The sequence below is a fragment of the Euprymna scolopes genome, chromosome 24 (assembly GCF_053919585.1).
Source record: "Euprymna scolopes isolate OS-2025 chromosome 24, ASM5391958v1, whole genome shotgun sequence".
NCBI classification, from domain to species: Eukaryota; Metazoa; Mollusca; class Cephalopoda; order Sepiida; family Sepiolidae; genus Euprymna; species Euprymna scolopes.
In genome coordinates, this window is record NC_136505.1 from 1,834,544 (window position 1) to 1,851,507 (window position 16,964).

The window sequence follows — 16,964 nt, forward strand, 5'->3', positions numbered from 1 at the left end:
CAACTCCACACTGGACCCTTCCAACCACCCCCTGCCTGACTTTCCTTTGCGGACAGACGCCACGCTAGACGATCTAAAAATCACCCCGGCTCAGGTACATGCTATCATAAAAAACCTTGACACTTCAAAAGCATGTGGACCTGATCTCATCCCAGCTGTACTATTAAAAAAGTGCTCAGCCGAAGTAGCTCCAGTTCTCTCTAAACTCTACAACAAATGCCTTAATGAATTATGCTTTCCGGGCTGTTGGAAAACTGCTTCTGTGGTACCAATATTCAAGAATTCTGGCGAAAGAACTGATCCATCAAATTATCACTCCATTAGCCTCCTCCCACTTTTCGCCAAAATGTTTGAGACCTTAATTAACTATGCTCTAATCCATTACCTTACAGATGCTAAAATTCTGACTAACCAACAATATGGATTTAGACAAGCCCGTTCCACCGCAGACATCCTCACTGTAATCTCTGAACGTATATACCAGTCACTGGACAAAGCGGGGGAGGGCAGAGCGGTAGCTCTAGATATATCTAAGGCTTTTGACAGAGTATGGCATGAGGGTCTCATCAGGAAAATTAAATCATACGGTATCATTGGTAGAATACTTAACATAATTAAATCCTTCTTAGATAAGAGAAAAATCTAGGTTGTCCTCGACGGTCGTACATCTAAACAATATGATATGAATGCGGGAGTGGACCTCTATTGTTCCTAATATTTATTAATGACCTCCTCGACAAAACTGCCTCTGAGAGCACGTCTTTCAAACTGCTTGGCCTAATGTTCACAGGAAACATGAGTTGGAACAATTACATTGAAAACATTGCCAGGGCCGCTGCGAAAAAGGTAGGTTCCCTCTCCCGTGCTAGAAAACTACTGACACCTGAAAGTATCCTGTACCTCTATAAGACCACCATTCGCCTCTGTATGGCGTATTGTTGTCACATTTGGACTGGTGCATCTGCTGCTAGTCTCTCGCTCCTAGACAAGGTTCAAAAGAGAGTGGCCAATCTGATAGGCCCTGAACTGGCATCTAAGCTTCAGTCTCTGTCCCATCGAACCGTTGCATCCCTCTGCCTGTTCTACAAGTATTTTAATGGTGAATTCTCTGACGAACTGCAGACACTTGTGCCCCCACGGTGTAAATAGCCCCGACAAATCCGACAAGCAGCTAAATCCCATCCCTTCACAGTAGAGATCCCTAGATGCAAGAGAGCCTTTCACTCCAGTAGTTTCTTCCCCAGAACCGCTAGACTCTGGAATTCCATTCCAGGTCCCTGCTTCCCCAACTGTACTGACATACAGAAATTCAAGTGTAATGTGAACCGACATCTTGCTGCCCAAATTCCAACATAGTGCCCCAGTAGTGCTGCCCCTGATAGTATCCCCCTACACCAAAGTGGCAATGTGCCTTGTTTAGGGTGAAAATGTAATTAAAAAAAAAAATATTGTGAAAAATCAGATTTGGTTGTATGTAAATAAGATCTAATAGGAGTGTGGATTTGAGTTTGTGTTGAGATATATGGATGGATGGCAAAGAATGGAGAGGTTAAAGATCAAGATAGAGTTAACAGAAGACTAGAAAGAATAGTATCTGTATGCGTGTGTGATGGCCGCTCTAAATCTTATACATACTAGTGTGTATAAGTTCAAACAGTAGGGTAATTTGAATTTGACATATGTATGTTAAAAAAGGCTTCAGATTAAACCGGGGTTATTTAGTTATAAAAATGCTTTCAATTTGACTATAATTTTTATGTGGTCAGAAATAAAAAAAGAAATACAACTTACGATGCCCTACTGTATATCCTCGCCCCACCCCTATTATTCCTACGTACATAAGCCGAGAGATTAAGAGATAAGGAAGAAAAGGAGAAGACACAAGAGAGAAAAGAAGAAAAGAAAAAAAGAAAAGAAAAGAAAGGGGAAACCATAAATAATTTATTTGTGGTGATTCTGAAGCACGTCTTTCTCCTTTCGTCCCCCATTCCTGTCCATCCCCACCCTCGCTCTCATTTCACATCATAGGTTTTTGACTTATTTACTATGCACGGCTTCGAAAGTTGTATCCATCCATCCATCACCTTCAGCCCCTGGAGGGGCATAGGCCATCTACAATATTGTAGATGCTTTTGTAGCGAGGAGTTCTTTTTTTGGGTTAAGGGTGCTAGTCCCACACCCAACCTTCCATGAAGGTACATACAGCCCCTAACCTTCCCCAATGGTCACTCATCTGGAACTGGCCAGGCCCAACGTTACTTAACGTCGGTGATCTAGCGAGAACCGGTGCGTCAACGTGATTGTGCCGTACCGAAAGTGGTATAACAATAACAATAATAATAAAATCTCCAAATGTATATAATTAATTTATCTCCATGTTTAGATATAATTATCTACTCTTATTGTGATAATGATAATTCCAAATAGAAGGTAATGGGGATAAACATCTTAGTGACTGTGATATTTATGATAATTAATAATGATAATTTTTAATAATAATTATTTCGATTCATAATGATAACAATAATGGCAATAATAGTGAGTAGTAAGTATTTAAAGTAAAATTAAAAAATCAAAATATAAAGAATAACAGATTAAAAAAATAAATAAAAGATAAGATGTAAACGACAACAGATAAAATAAATCAAGATAATTGATCTGGACGTGTCCACCTCCACACACGCACACACACACGCGCGCGCACACACATATATAAAGAGGGAGAGATAGAGAGAGATAGAGATAGATAGATAGATAGAGAGAGAGAGAGAGAGAGAGAGAGAGAGAGAGAGAGAGAGAGAGAGAGTTTTATTAATTCGAAGTAGATTCAAATAAAAATATTTCAGAGTTAGTCTTTAAGTTTATGTTATATAACGGTGAATATTATTTACTGTTTTATTTTATAATGTACTTGGTGGTTGTAAGAGGTTGAAACTAGTCAGAGTTTAGAGATGGCGATTTAGAAGTTATGATTAAGAGTGCTTTAATATATGTTGAGAAAACTACTGATTTCACTTAGAACAAAAAGATGAAGTGAAAGTTTAAGATTAGGCTGATTATTAATTTCATTTTATTTGTTTGGATTCAGTCGTACTAAAGGTGATAGCATTTCTACAGTATAAGAGTTGAGACAAAGACAATAACACAACACATAAAGATAATCTTAATATTTCTATTAAGAGTAAACGACATTATCAAAAAAAAGTTTGAGGGAGACTTGATATGGGATATAACATACATGTATATGCCAAGTGTCAAAATTACAGTGGATGAATTAATAGAAATAAATAAATATTTGGAGTATGTAGAGAAATTGCCTGGAAGCAATGGGTATAGTTCTATGGAATGATTTTCCGGAGCAGTGCTGAAAAAGATGGTGTAATAATGAAATTAGCCAATATCAAAATTTTGTAGAGATTTAAGTGAAAAGGTGCATTTTTTGGGGATCTTAGTATATGTAGTCTTAGAGGCGTTTTTGATAGAGCCCTTAGGGAAAGGAGTATGTAAGTAAATAAGGAGGTGTGATTTGTAATGCCTACAATTTATTGATATTTCTTGTTTCTTATTTAGAAGTTTATCCTTATCTTTAAATTACGTAGTAAAAGAGTTTTTCATTTAAGAAAAGGAAACAAAGGGATTTAAGTTCTGTTTTTGTTTTCAGGATTTCCCAGTTAACAATTGGTGTTAAGTTTTTTCCTATCAGTTAACTATAGTGTGCAGCCAATGATGTCTTATCACTATACTTTGGATTCATGAAGAAACTTTTATGGCCAGTGTATCTTTGCTTGAAAGTATTGCTAGTTTGACCTATGTGGAATTTGTTGTTGACAGGGCCTTCCTTTGCTCTAATGTTAGCTAGGTATATAACAGATGGCCAGACAGTTCTGTTTGAAGGGACAATTAGATTTATCTATACAACTACAAGTTATTTTTTTACCCTGGTTACTTGTTTTATCATTTAAAATTTTATTGTTATGGTTTTTATTATTTTTTCTAAGTTATTGCTGCAAGCGTATCTCAATTTAACAGTGTTTTTATTAAATATTTTGTGGAGGATATTGTTGGAGGAGAAGTGTAGGTTAACGAGATTTAATAATTTTTTTCATGGGGTTGTTTTAAGCATTTGATTGAAAAGACAGGGTAAAGCGAAATAATGCTTTCCTCTGTTTTGTTTTTAAATATCCACTGTTATTTCGTTGAATGAGGAGTTACAGCTAATTCTTCTACTACTGGATTTTGCGATATGTTTGATGATAGTTTTAGGGTGCTTTGAGAGAGGGTGACCATATATATATAGGATTTCTGTTATCTTTTTTCTAAGGTTCATAAGTTCCTTTGTTTAGCTTTAGTCAAAAAATCTGGGAAGTGAACTATTTTTATGTTCATGGTAATTTCAACTTTAAGATTGATTCTTTTGAATTCTTTTATGATATTTTCTTGATTTTATCACATTCAGAGTCGTCAGCATCTTTTCCGAGAAGAAGACAATCATCGCTATATAAGCCAATTGTATCAATTTCTTTATCTTTAGATAGGTTGCACAAGATATATAGCCTATGTCCGTAAATTTTTAAAGAGTCAAAAGACCCATAAGATTATCAAATGATCCAGCTGGCTAATTCGTTATTGAGCACTCTTGTATTAACCTCGTTTAACTTTATTAGTTACTTAACCTCTAGAAAACAATAACCTTGGATTATATATATATATATATATATATATATATATATATATATATATATATATATATATATATATTTATATACCAACCGGTAGTAATCGTGTCACCCTGCACTGATGATTCCCGAAAGGATGAAACACTAGAGTTTGTAGGTATTAAAATTATTATTGCAATAATTATCTCAGTCCTTTTAAAATACTCGGTTTCTTACTATTGAGCACTTCAAAGTTGAAATAGAAAGTCATTCGCCTAAGCTTGCAACGCAGATCATGATGTCATAATTATTAGATCATTATGGCCGGATGTTACGATATTTATAAAAATAAATGTTAAAATTTCAGCGATATTTCTTGCGGTTGAGATTAGCCTTGAAGTTAGTTCCTTGCTAATGGAGTCAGAGATGGCTTCGTGGCCGAGTTTGAATCTCCCGCCCGGTAGTAATCATGGCAGCCTGCAGTTATGATTCTCGAAAGGATGAAACCCTAGTGTCTGTAGGTATTAAAAGATTATTATTGTAATAATATATATATATATATATATATATATATATATATATATATATATATATATATATATATATATATATATATATATATATATATATATATTGTAGTATATAATAATAATTCTTAAAGTTCCAAATATCAAGTTTTCTCAGTTGGTCATTTATTACTTTTCAAAAAGTATCCATTACAATATTCAAAACATCGGAAGTTTCATCCAACGTCCTACTGGCATGACAAGCCGAGAATGGGCTTAAAGGGGTTTCGTTCAAAAAGTCACGATAGAGTCAAGTAAATTCACAATGATCACTCAAATGGTGCAACCAAGGAATTAGGAAGTTACAAATGGCGGAGCTAATCGCTCATCACAACGCCAACCGATTTTTGTTATTTCATATGCTTTAGTCTAATACAACACCGTTCTTTACCGTAGAAGTATCAGATAATAATCGACCATTTTTCAAAATATGTATATTAAACAGTGTGAATTTTAAAATGGATACAATCCAACGTTATGATGTGAAAAGGAAGCGGAAGACCGGAGACTCGACGTTTCGCCCGAATTATGCGGGCTTTTTCAAGAGGTGTGGTAAAACCTCTCTCTAAATCTTCTATGGGAAATAGGAGGAAAGACACAGAAAAAGATGAAGAGAGAGCATTCAAGAATGGACAGATCTGGCGCTGAATAACACACTGAGAAAGGCAACAAATCTTGAGAGTTGAAGAAAAATGATTGCCAGGTCATCTTTGGCGACCAAACAACATTCGGATCATTGAATATATGCAAGATGATGATGATGGATGATTAAAATAATTCCAAGTCATAAAAATAACAACGAAACGGTTTTTTTATAGCGTGTGGTATTAGACCTCCACGTTCAAAGATTATCGGCTTTATTATTATTCATGAGAAATTCGTGCTTGATTCTCTTTTTAACTATAGATTATAAACCCTAACCCAGACGGCACATTATTAATAGGATTTCACGTTAAAATACGACGCCTGTAATCTCATGTCAGAAAGGGTACATTTTTTAAATAAATTTCAAGCTTCTATATTACCATAAACAAAACCGGAGATTCGCAGCATTTACTCGTACCTAATTACGTAAAAGTAACATCAAAGTATCTTTCAAACTCTAAGGAATATATTATTATATTTTCTTTTTTAATATCTGGTTGAAAAATATATCTTTATATTCTTGTAAAGGTAATACTACATAAGATGTATTGAAACGTAATATATTTGTGCGTGTGGGGTCAGAAGAAAAGATATAAATGACAGAATCCTCAACTCAATAAAACTAAATGTAGGTGTATTACACCCCCCACACACGCACATATATGAAAAAAAAGGCAGGTAAAAAGAAAGGAATACTCGACTGTAAAATATTCACTGACAGAAAGATTAATTTAGAGTATATATAGAATCTTAATTTATCTTATTATCAGTGGGCATTTTACATTTTTACTCTTGAAAAAGCTCGCACTAAACGGGCGAAACGTCATCGAGTATCTAGGTCTTTCCACCCCTGTTTTTATCATATTGTTGGGTTTTCATCACATTTTAATCATATAAATATATATATATATATATATATATATATATATATATATATATATATATATATATATATATATATATATATATTTATATATATATATATATATATAGCCCTAGATGTAAAAGATCTTTTTACTCCAATAGTTTCTTCCCCAGAACCGCTAGACTCTGGAATTCCATTCCAGGTCCCTGCTTCCCCAACAGTACTGACGTGCAGAAGTTCAAGTGTAACGTGAACCGACACCTTGCTGCCCAAATCCCTACATAGTACCCCAGTAGTTGTTGCCCCTGATAGTAGCCCCCTACACCAAAGTGGCAATTTGCCTTGTTTGGGGTGAAAATGTAATAAAAAAAAAAAAATATATATATACATATATACATATATACATATATATATACATATATATATACATATATATACACACACACACACATATATATATATATCATGCAGTCCGTCAGTATTGACAATGACTAGTTGGGGCCTAAGTGCTTTATCCCTCGGTGTTGGCGTAGTCTCACTCCATCGCCACAGGACTTTCCACCTTGGCTCCAAACAGTTTAGGCGCAGTATCTGTTGCGCATCAGATAGACACCCTCTGAACCTCCAATGCCCATGTCAGTGGAGCGAACCCGCGACGACTGGCAGCCACAGCTTCTGGCCGAAAGTAATCTCAGTGAGGTAAACAGTTGCCCTATCGTGTCCACTACTACGCCTTTTCTTTCTGGATGAGTTTCCATAGTCTTTTAAGAAAAACTGCAAGACAGTAATGGGATTTTAAGTCAGAGTTCCTATCTCTTAGCCTTTTGCTGTGATAAAGCCCACAAGTCAGTGGTGTTTGATTTTCGGGTTGGTTCCCCTAGTTTTCGCCCAACAAAGGGCACCCACAAGACAGTGGAGTAAGGGTTGGTAGTGTGTCAGGGCATGTCCACAATCGGTGGGCCACAATGCACTATCTCTTGGGTCCCCTACTACTCCGAGATCTCCTACAAGTTCAGCCTGGGGCCGCAAGGCACCCAGTTACCGTGTGTGGCCAATGTGGAGGCACTGTAGGAGTCTTGATGATGGAGAGGCTATGTACTGGCAGGGAAGACTTATACATAGCTGCTCCCTTTTCAACGCAAGGTTAGCCAGCGGTGTTAGCTGGAAGCGAGAAGGCATGCAAGCATGCACATAACACTAACTTATACCTAAGACACTAGGCGCATCACATCCCCCTGCCGGATTCAGAATCCAAACACACGCATGCCCACCCACGCATGCACACACACATATATGTAAACATACGATTTAAGATTGTAAATTATACTTTACATGAATTTACTGTTCGATAGGATACTCAAATAAGAAATATTACAATTTCTTTAATCCGCGGAATTTCAAAGAAATGCGTTCTTTTCGTCAGAGGAAAGATATTCGCAAATGAATATTAAAGCGAATCAAAAGATTTGCTGGCACTTGTATAAATTGGAACAACATTGCATGAAAACGTCATAAATGCAAAAAAAATGTACAAAGAGTTCCTGAAATGTAGAAAATAAATGAAAATTACAAAAGTGAATGAAAAATTAAAGATGAAAGGATGTGGAATGGTTATGTATATGCAAGACGAAATGATCATAAGAGTTAATGTTCCCATTAGAAGAAGTAATTATAACTGAACATTATAAATCATTATAAAATAATAAAAGGAGTCATTATAATATTAACATTATAAATCCGACCCCTTATTATAGGAACATTGAATTAAATTGTGTTCTTTTATGACAAACTCTATCTCCTATTTTGGTTCTTAACTTCATCTTCGGCTGCTGGAAAATTTAAAAGAAAATTATGGTAAATGTTGGTTGCTAAGGAATGATAAGTTGTAAACTGTTGGCAACAAAGAAAAAGATTCCGTTCCAAAAGCAATGTCTCAAATTTTTATATTTCGCCCGAATAGATCAAAGGTGATTGCAACTTGCATTGTTAAGATGATTGCACTTATGCATTCATGACCTGAAAAATTTATCTCCCTGTTGCAGATATTGATAGTGTGAGACTCTAAGAACACAACCCCCTGTCATGGACGTGCGTCAGAATTTATGGAAAAAGGATATTAAGAATGGTGATGACTATGTAGAGAAATCAATTCTGGACCACAAAAGGTCGCTCGTTTTAATGGTATCACTCTTGTCTTCGTTGTTCAGTTGAAAAAAAATATGAGGTTTTATTTTTTAAAAATCCTCGTATAATTTATTTTGCTTTGTTTTCCAGCGAAATTGGTTGACGACAAATGTGATCCTCACGCAGGATGTTGTCAATGTGACGATTACGTCAAAAACTCCCGCTGCGTATCCAGAAGGTGCCAATGCATTCCAGGTTTTTTAAGTATTAACCGAGGGACAAAATGTGTCAGACGTAAGTGAGTCCTTTTATGTTTATCTTATTTTTTTTAATGCAATTTTCTATCAGCATTTTGTTGGAGCGTGAGGGCCAAAAAAGCTATGCTGATTGTAGTAGAAGGGCCAAATAGCTTTGGCTACATTGTCTTGGGGCTCAACATCGATAAATATGTGAATAATTTTTCTGTGCGTTGGAAGAAAACAAGTATTAAATATAATATATATTAAATATAATATATATTAAATATAATAAGTAATAAGTATTAAATATAATATCCTCATGTTTAGACGGTGGCACTTATTTTGTTATAGGATATATAAACAAAGAAATTTTATTATAGGCATATATAAACAAAGAAATTTTATTATAGGCATATATGAACAAAGAAATTTTATTATAGGCATATATAAACAAAGAAATTTTATTATAGACATATATGAATAAAGAAATTTTATTATAGGCATATATAAACAAAGAAATTTTATTACAGGCATATATGAACAAAGAAATTTTATTATAGGCATATATAAACAAAGAAATTTTATTATAGGCATATATGAACAAAGAAATTTTATTATAGGCATATATAAACAAAGAAATTTTATTATAGGCATATATGAACAAAGAAATTTTATTATAGGCATATATAAACAAAGAAATTTTATTACAGGCATATATGAACAAAGAAATTTTATTATAGGATATATAAACAAAGAAGTTTCATTATAGGCATATATGAACAAAGAAATTTTATTATAGGCATATATGAACAAAGAAATTTTATTATAGGCATATATAAACAAAGAAATTTTATTACAGGCATATATGAACAAAGAAATTTTATTATAGGATATATAAACAAAGAAGTTTTATTATAGGCATATATGAACAAAGAAATTTTATTATAGGCATATATAAACAAAGAAATTTTATTATAGGCATATATAAACAAAGAAATTTTATTACAGGCATATATGAACAAAGAAATTTTATTATAGGCATATATGAACAAAGAAATTTTATTATAGGCATATATGAACAAAGAAATTTTATTATAGGCATATATAAACAAAGAAATTTTATTATAGGCATATATGAACAAAGAAATTTTATTATAGGCATATATGAACAAAGAAATTTTATTATAGGATATATAAACAAAGAAATTTTATTATAGGCATATATAAACAAAGAAATTTTATTATAGGCATATATGAACAAAGAAATTTTATTATAGGCATATATGAACAAAGAAATTTTATTATAGGCATATATGAACAAAGAAATTTTATTATAGGCATATATGAATAAAGAAATTTTATTATAGGCATATATAAACAAAGAAATTTCATTATAGGCATATATGAACAAAGAAATTTTATTATAGACATATATAAACAAAGAAATTTTATTATAGGCATATATGAACAAAGAAATTTTATTATAGGCATATATGAATAAAGAAATTTTATTATAGGCATATATGAACAAAGAAATTTTATTATAGGATATATGAACAAAGAAATTTTATTATAGGCATATATAAACAAAGAAATTTTATTATAGGCATATATGAATAAAGAAATTTTATTATAGGCATATATGAACAAAGAAATTTTATTATAGGCATATATGAATAAAGAAATTTTATTATAGGCATATATGAACAAAGAAATTTTATTATAGGCATATATAAACAAAGAAATTTTTTTATAGGCATATATAAACAAAGAAATTTTATTATAGACATATATGAATAAAAAAATTTTATTATAGGCATATATAAACAAAGAAAGTTTATTATAGGCATATATGAACAAAGAAATTTTATTATAGGCATATATAAACAAAGAAATTTTATTATAGACATATATGAATAAAAAAATTTTATTATAGGCATATATAAACAAAGAGATTTTATTATAGGCATATATGAATAAAGAAATTTTTTTATAGGCATATATGAACAAAGAAATTTTATTATAGACATATATGAACAAAGAAATTTTATTATAGACATATATGAACAAAGAAATTTTATTATAGGCATATATAAACAAAGAAATTTTATTATAGGCATATATAAACAAAGAAATTTTATTATAGGCATATATAAACAAAGAAATTTTATTATAGGCATATATAAACAAAGAAATTTGATTATAGGCATATATAAACAAAGAAATTTTATTATAGGATATATAAACAAAGAAATTTTATTATAGGCATATATGAACAAAGAAATTTTATTATAGGCATATATGAACAAAGAAATTTTATTATAGGCATATATAAACAAAGAAATTTTATTATAGGCATATATAAACAAAGAAATTTTATTATAGGCATATATGAACAAAGAAATTTTATTATAGGCATATATAAACAAAGAAATTTTATTATAGGCATATATAAACAAAGAAATTTTATTATAGGCATATATGAACAAAGAAATTTTATTATAGGCATATATAAACAAAGAAATCTTATTATAGGCATATATAAACAAAGAAATTTTATTATAGGCATATATAAACAAAGAAATTTTATTATAGGCATATATAAACAAAGAAATTTTATTATAGGCATATATGAATAAAGAAATTTTATTATAGGCATATATAAACAAAGAAATTTTATGATAGGCATATATGAATAAAGAAATTTTATTATAGGCATATATAAACAAATAAATTTTATTATAGGCATATATGAACAAAGAAATTTTATTATAGGCATATATGAATAAAGAAATTTTTTTATAGGCATATATGAACAAAGAAAAATACAAACACTTTACTAAAAAAAATCTTGTGCTCTCAGTAAGGTGGCGGACCAAATAAAATTCAATCGAGAGCCGGATTTAGCCCGCCGGCGAGAGGTTTCCAACCCCTGGTTTAAAACATAAATTATCCACTTAATTTGAAGTTTTTATACTCGATCACTTACTCGATTCCTCACAAATACAAACAGATTGGGTAACTCGGACTAATTCTGTACGTTGTTTCGGAATCTTTTGGAAGAGGATTGATAGTCTTGGATGCTATTTTGATTATTCAGAGTACTATACTAATCATGGATGTTTCAACCGATGTAATCTCCGACCTTCTTCAGGTGCGTCTTGTCAAACACAGACATCTTCATTTTGAATTCGTGAATCTGTACAGAATTTCAAACTGGACCCTTTATTTGACTCACGAGGGTAGATTATTTTCATTCCGTCAACCATATACGGATAAAAGTCCTCTGTAATAGTTCAATCTGGTCATGACTGACAGAAGGATAACAGTCTCCTCAATGGATCAAATAAAAGATTCAGTTTAAATTTTCGTACAGATTTTTAAGTTCGGCATAAAAATTTCGAGTTTGATAAGATGCGTTGTAAAATAAAATCTAAAACGATAACATTAGAATGAATGATGAGACGATTTTCCGATACAATTACCGATTCCGATTCTGATTCCGATTCTGATTTTGATTCTTTTAAATTTCTAAATATAGAGTTGTTTTGGGGGAGAATTACCGCACGCACACACACACACACACACACACACACACACACACACACACACACACACACACACACACACACACACACACACATATATATATTACTATAGCGAGTGTGTTATTTTGTGTGCAATGCTTGCATCGTTTTTCTTTCGAGTGACTGTCGTTTAATTGTTATGACCTTCCATTTCTTATAATAAATAATTTAACCAAGAATTCTTCATAAGTTTTGGTTTCGACTTCGATTTCAATCATAACTGAAGAAACTAAAGTTGTATATATATATATATATATATATATATATATATTTCTTCTTCACAAGTTTTGGTTTCGGTTTCGAATCAAGTTGATGCACCCAAGTTATATGGATATATATTTTTTTAATTTTGTAAACCACAACTTCATAATATATAAAAATCACTCGAATAATAACTCTATAATAATATATGCGAAATATGTGTAAATTAAAATATCATATTTAAGCGTATTTTATAACCAGGCTACGCCAGGCGTCCCTGCAAGCTTAGATAAATACTTTTGCAGTTTTAACAAAATTGCTACAATAATATCAGCGCCTCGCCATTTACACTAAACATCTACAGAATGTCAACATCAATATATTAATGATTCCGCTGTGGAATTTCCACAGGTCCTGCTAGTGTAAATATAATTGCCCAAACGTAGAAATACACTTTATGGGAATGATCTATATGGGAATTGTTTATGGAATCGAAAATAGGCACATTTTTTTTTCGATTCCGATACTGATCCCGATATCCTAAAATATTCCAATTTTTCAAAGAGCCCAAACAATATCTTAATGATCGAAAGAAGATTATCTCCACAATGCCGGCCTCAGGTGAATTTGAGGCTGAGAGGTCACTTTGTCTTTTCAGGCTTTTATTCAGTCCCAAGAAGATTTGTTAAGCAGTTGCTCCTGAAAAAATTCCATCTACTTCCGCTTTTCGAACCTAGATGCGGTTTTGATATATGGAAAATATGGATAGTGAATGCGTTGTTTCACGTATACAAAAATCTTTAACATCGAATTTGTTTTGTGGTTAACATACAAAACACTTTACCCTTTCAGTGAATGGAATGTCTATATTTTTTAAAAATAGACACGTCAAACATCAAACATAACTGTTTGATTTGTTTAAATAAATCCTGGCAGAATTTGAAGTCATTTGAACGAAAACTAACATTGTTTTGAGATTAGAGAATGATGTCTTTTTTTTTTTTTGCAACGTACTGTATTTGATTGAAGAGAAAAAACAAACGAATTCTACGTTACATACGCTGCATAGTTCTGTATATTAGCGTGCGTGTGTGATAGAATTGAGATTGACATTTACAGACAAAGTACTTGTAGCTCGATGTCTGAATGCTTCGTGTATTTAAAACGTTCCCTCTTATCTGTTGTTGCTTTTGCGGATGACTCAGTGCCAAGTCCCAATAATCAACCGACAACACATGACTAACAGTACAATGCTCTCGAAGCACTCAATGCAAATATAACAATAATTAAACGTGGTACGTGCACGCACACACACACACACACACACACACACACACACACACACACACACACACACACACACACACACACACACACACACACACACACACACACGCGCGTGCGCGCATATAGATACACATATATATGCATATGCATATATATATATATATGTATATAATAGCAAGGCTTAAATACATGTACATCTAAGTATATATATATGTATATATATATATGTATATATATATATATATATATATATATATAATATACATGTGTGTAAACATAGACACACACGTATATGTCTAGATAACAATGCAGGAAGAAAAATGCGAAATATAAACAAATGGGAAAAAATATTTCTTGTTTTCTAAAATATCTTTTTAATTTTTGTGACGAGTATCCCAATTTTATTCTTGTTTTTCGTAATTATTTATTATTCTTAATATTTTTTTCTCTATCTTTTCTCTCCGATACATCCACTCTGATGAGTCGTAGACGACGAAACACGTGTCAGTGGATAATTATATTTTAAAAATAATATATATATACCGCTCCCCATGTGGGGGTGCCAAATTGGTTAAAAGGAAAAATTATTCCCAACTCGCATTTAGGTAAAAATGCACTTTTGTAAATAATTGAATTCATTCAAAACATATCGCTAAAACCAAAACAAAACAACATCTCTCTCTCTCTCTCTCTCTCTCTCTCTCTCTCTCTCTCTCTCTCTCTATCTATCTATCTATATATATATATATATATATATATATATATATATATATATATATATGAATAAAAAGGAAAAACCTAAAAGAGTAAAAACAAAAATAAAATCAACGTTTGGTCCTTATTTCAGAGGACATCATCAGGATTTCTAGGCGAACAGAAAGAGAACTGAACTTCTCTTTCGCATGTGATATATGACCGTCTTCCTGTACATCCTCGCCTAGAAATCTTGATGATGTCCCCTGAAATAGGGACGAAACGTTGATTTTATTTTTGTTTTTACTCTTAGGTTTTTCCTTTTCATTCACATAACGTCTAAAGCATCGTTTAGAGAGGAAAAACTATTAAGAATAAAACCCCATCATCAGCCCCCACCCACCAACCCAGTTCATCTCACATAGCCACGCAGGTGGCTCTTCAAACCAGCAACCGACTTACATTGCCTGAAGCAAAGGTGACGCATAAAGTCAAGTGTCTGCAGCATGTTAACTTGACTACTCTGTGCACAATCATATGCCTCCTCAGACCAGACGTTGACTTGCACTTTCTGCCACACACCACACATGTTGTCTCATCATGTCGTGGAAATAACCGTACACAAGGGTGTCTTTCATGTGACTTCACGTGGTTCACATATCCAGCTTTGGACAGTAGATAGCGCCCACATGTTTCACGCTTCCAGCCAGCCCCACAAACATCCAATTCCGTCACAGATTTTATGCAGATTTAAGCTCAGCTGTTCAAAGTTCTTTATCTTCAATACCTTGCAACCCTCGAGCCATAAGAATATATATGTGACACCCTGCACTGATGATTCCCGAAAGGATGAAACACTAGTGTCTGTAGGTATTTAATAATTATTATAGTAAATAACTATGTCAGCCCCTTAAAGAAACTTGTTTCTTCTCGTTATCAGTTGTAATAAAGTCAGTCAACTTAGCTAATAAGTGCAGATCATCATATAATGATTAGATCACTCTGACTGACGTTTAAAGCATTTAATAAGAATACATGTTTAATTTCAACTTGTATCTCTCACGGTTTGCGGTAGCCTAGTGGTTCAGGTCCTTGTTAATTAAGCCAGTTATGACTTCTGTTTCCGGGGTTCGAGTCTCTCAACTGACGTTAATCGTGACACCCTGCACTGATGATCCCTGAAAGGATGAAACACTAGTGTATGTAGGTATTTAATAATTATTATAGTAAAAAATAATAATAATAATAATAATAATAATAATAATCATTATTATAATAATAATAATAATATATATATATATATATATATACAGAGAAAAAGATAGAGTGAGAGAGATCTGCTGAAACTTTTTATAAGCACGCTCTGTTCATTCAACGAGCACTCCTTAATAATAAGGAGTGCTCGTTGAATGAACAGAGCGTGCTTATAATATATTTATATGTACAAACATTATTAGCTACTTATACACATACATGCTTATATAACGATCTCTAGTGTGAGTTTCTTCCCCATAAATTCCGAAACGGCCGAGCCTATCTTTTGCAAAATTCACACAAAGCTAATTTATATGTCTGGCAGTGTTCTTAGATATTTTTTGTACAGAAATTCATCTGATAAGTATCTAAAATGGAAAAATCCGATATTAAAAATAGCTTTTCTCTCTTACAGATAAATAGGAAGAATTTTTTCAGAGGAGTAATTTACGTTACACCGACCAAGGGAAATAAAACCTCAGTAAATCATTTCTTCTTAACAAAAAAAAAAAAAAGAAAAAAAGATTCCTTCCTATCTGGAAATATAGCTCAGTAGTAGATCTGTTCAAGCCCGAGTGCACCTCACCATTTTATTTTAATTTTTTCTTATTAATGCGTTTAAAATACGATAAAAGAAGAGACACCATTTTAAATCACTGCAAATAATTTCTTTGTTTGCATCTTTTCAAACTAAACATTAATCAGAAAAGATTTTTCCAGGTCATTTATCGTCAAGCCAAAATATCAGCTGACATAATATTGTAAACAATCACAAACGGAATTTGATGAATGACATTATAATTATTATTATTTTTTTTTTAATTTTGCGAATTAATTCGCCGGGCAAA

At 32.3% G+C, this 16,964-nt stretch overlaps 1 protein-coding gene across 2 annotated transcripts in view; it reads left to right on the top strand.

Annotated features, from left to right (window-relative positions):
• LOC145246568 (uncharacterized) overlaps positions 1 to 16,964 on the top strand; it is an 896,698-nt gene that overhangs the window by 342,477 nt on the left and 537,257 nt on the right. For both annotated transcript variants that reach the window (XM_080108171.1, XM_080108172.1), the window contains one exon: positions 9,006 to 9,149. In XM_080108171.1, the coding sequence (XP_079964297.1) occupies positions 9,006 to 9,149 (144 nt within the window). The remainder of the gene's footprint in view (positions 1 to 9,005; positions 9,150 to 16,964) is intronic.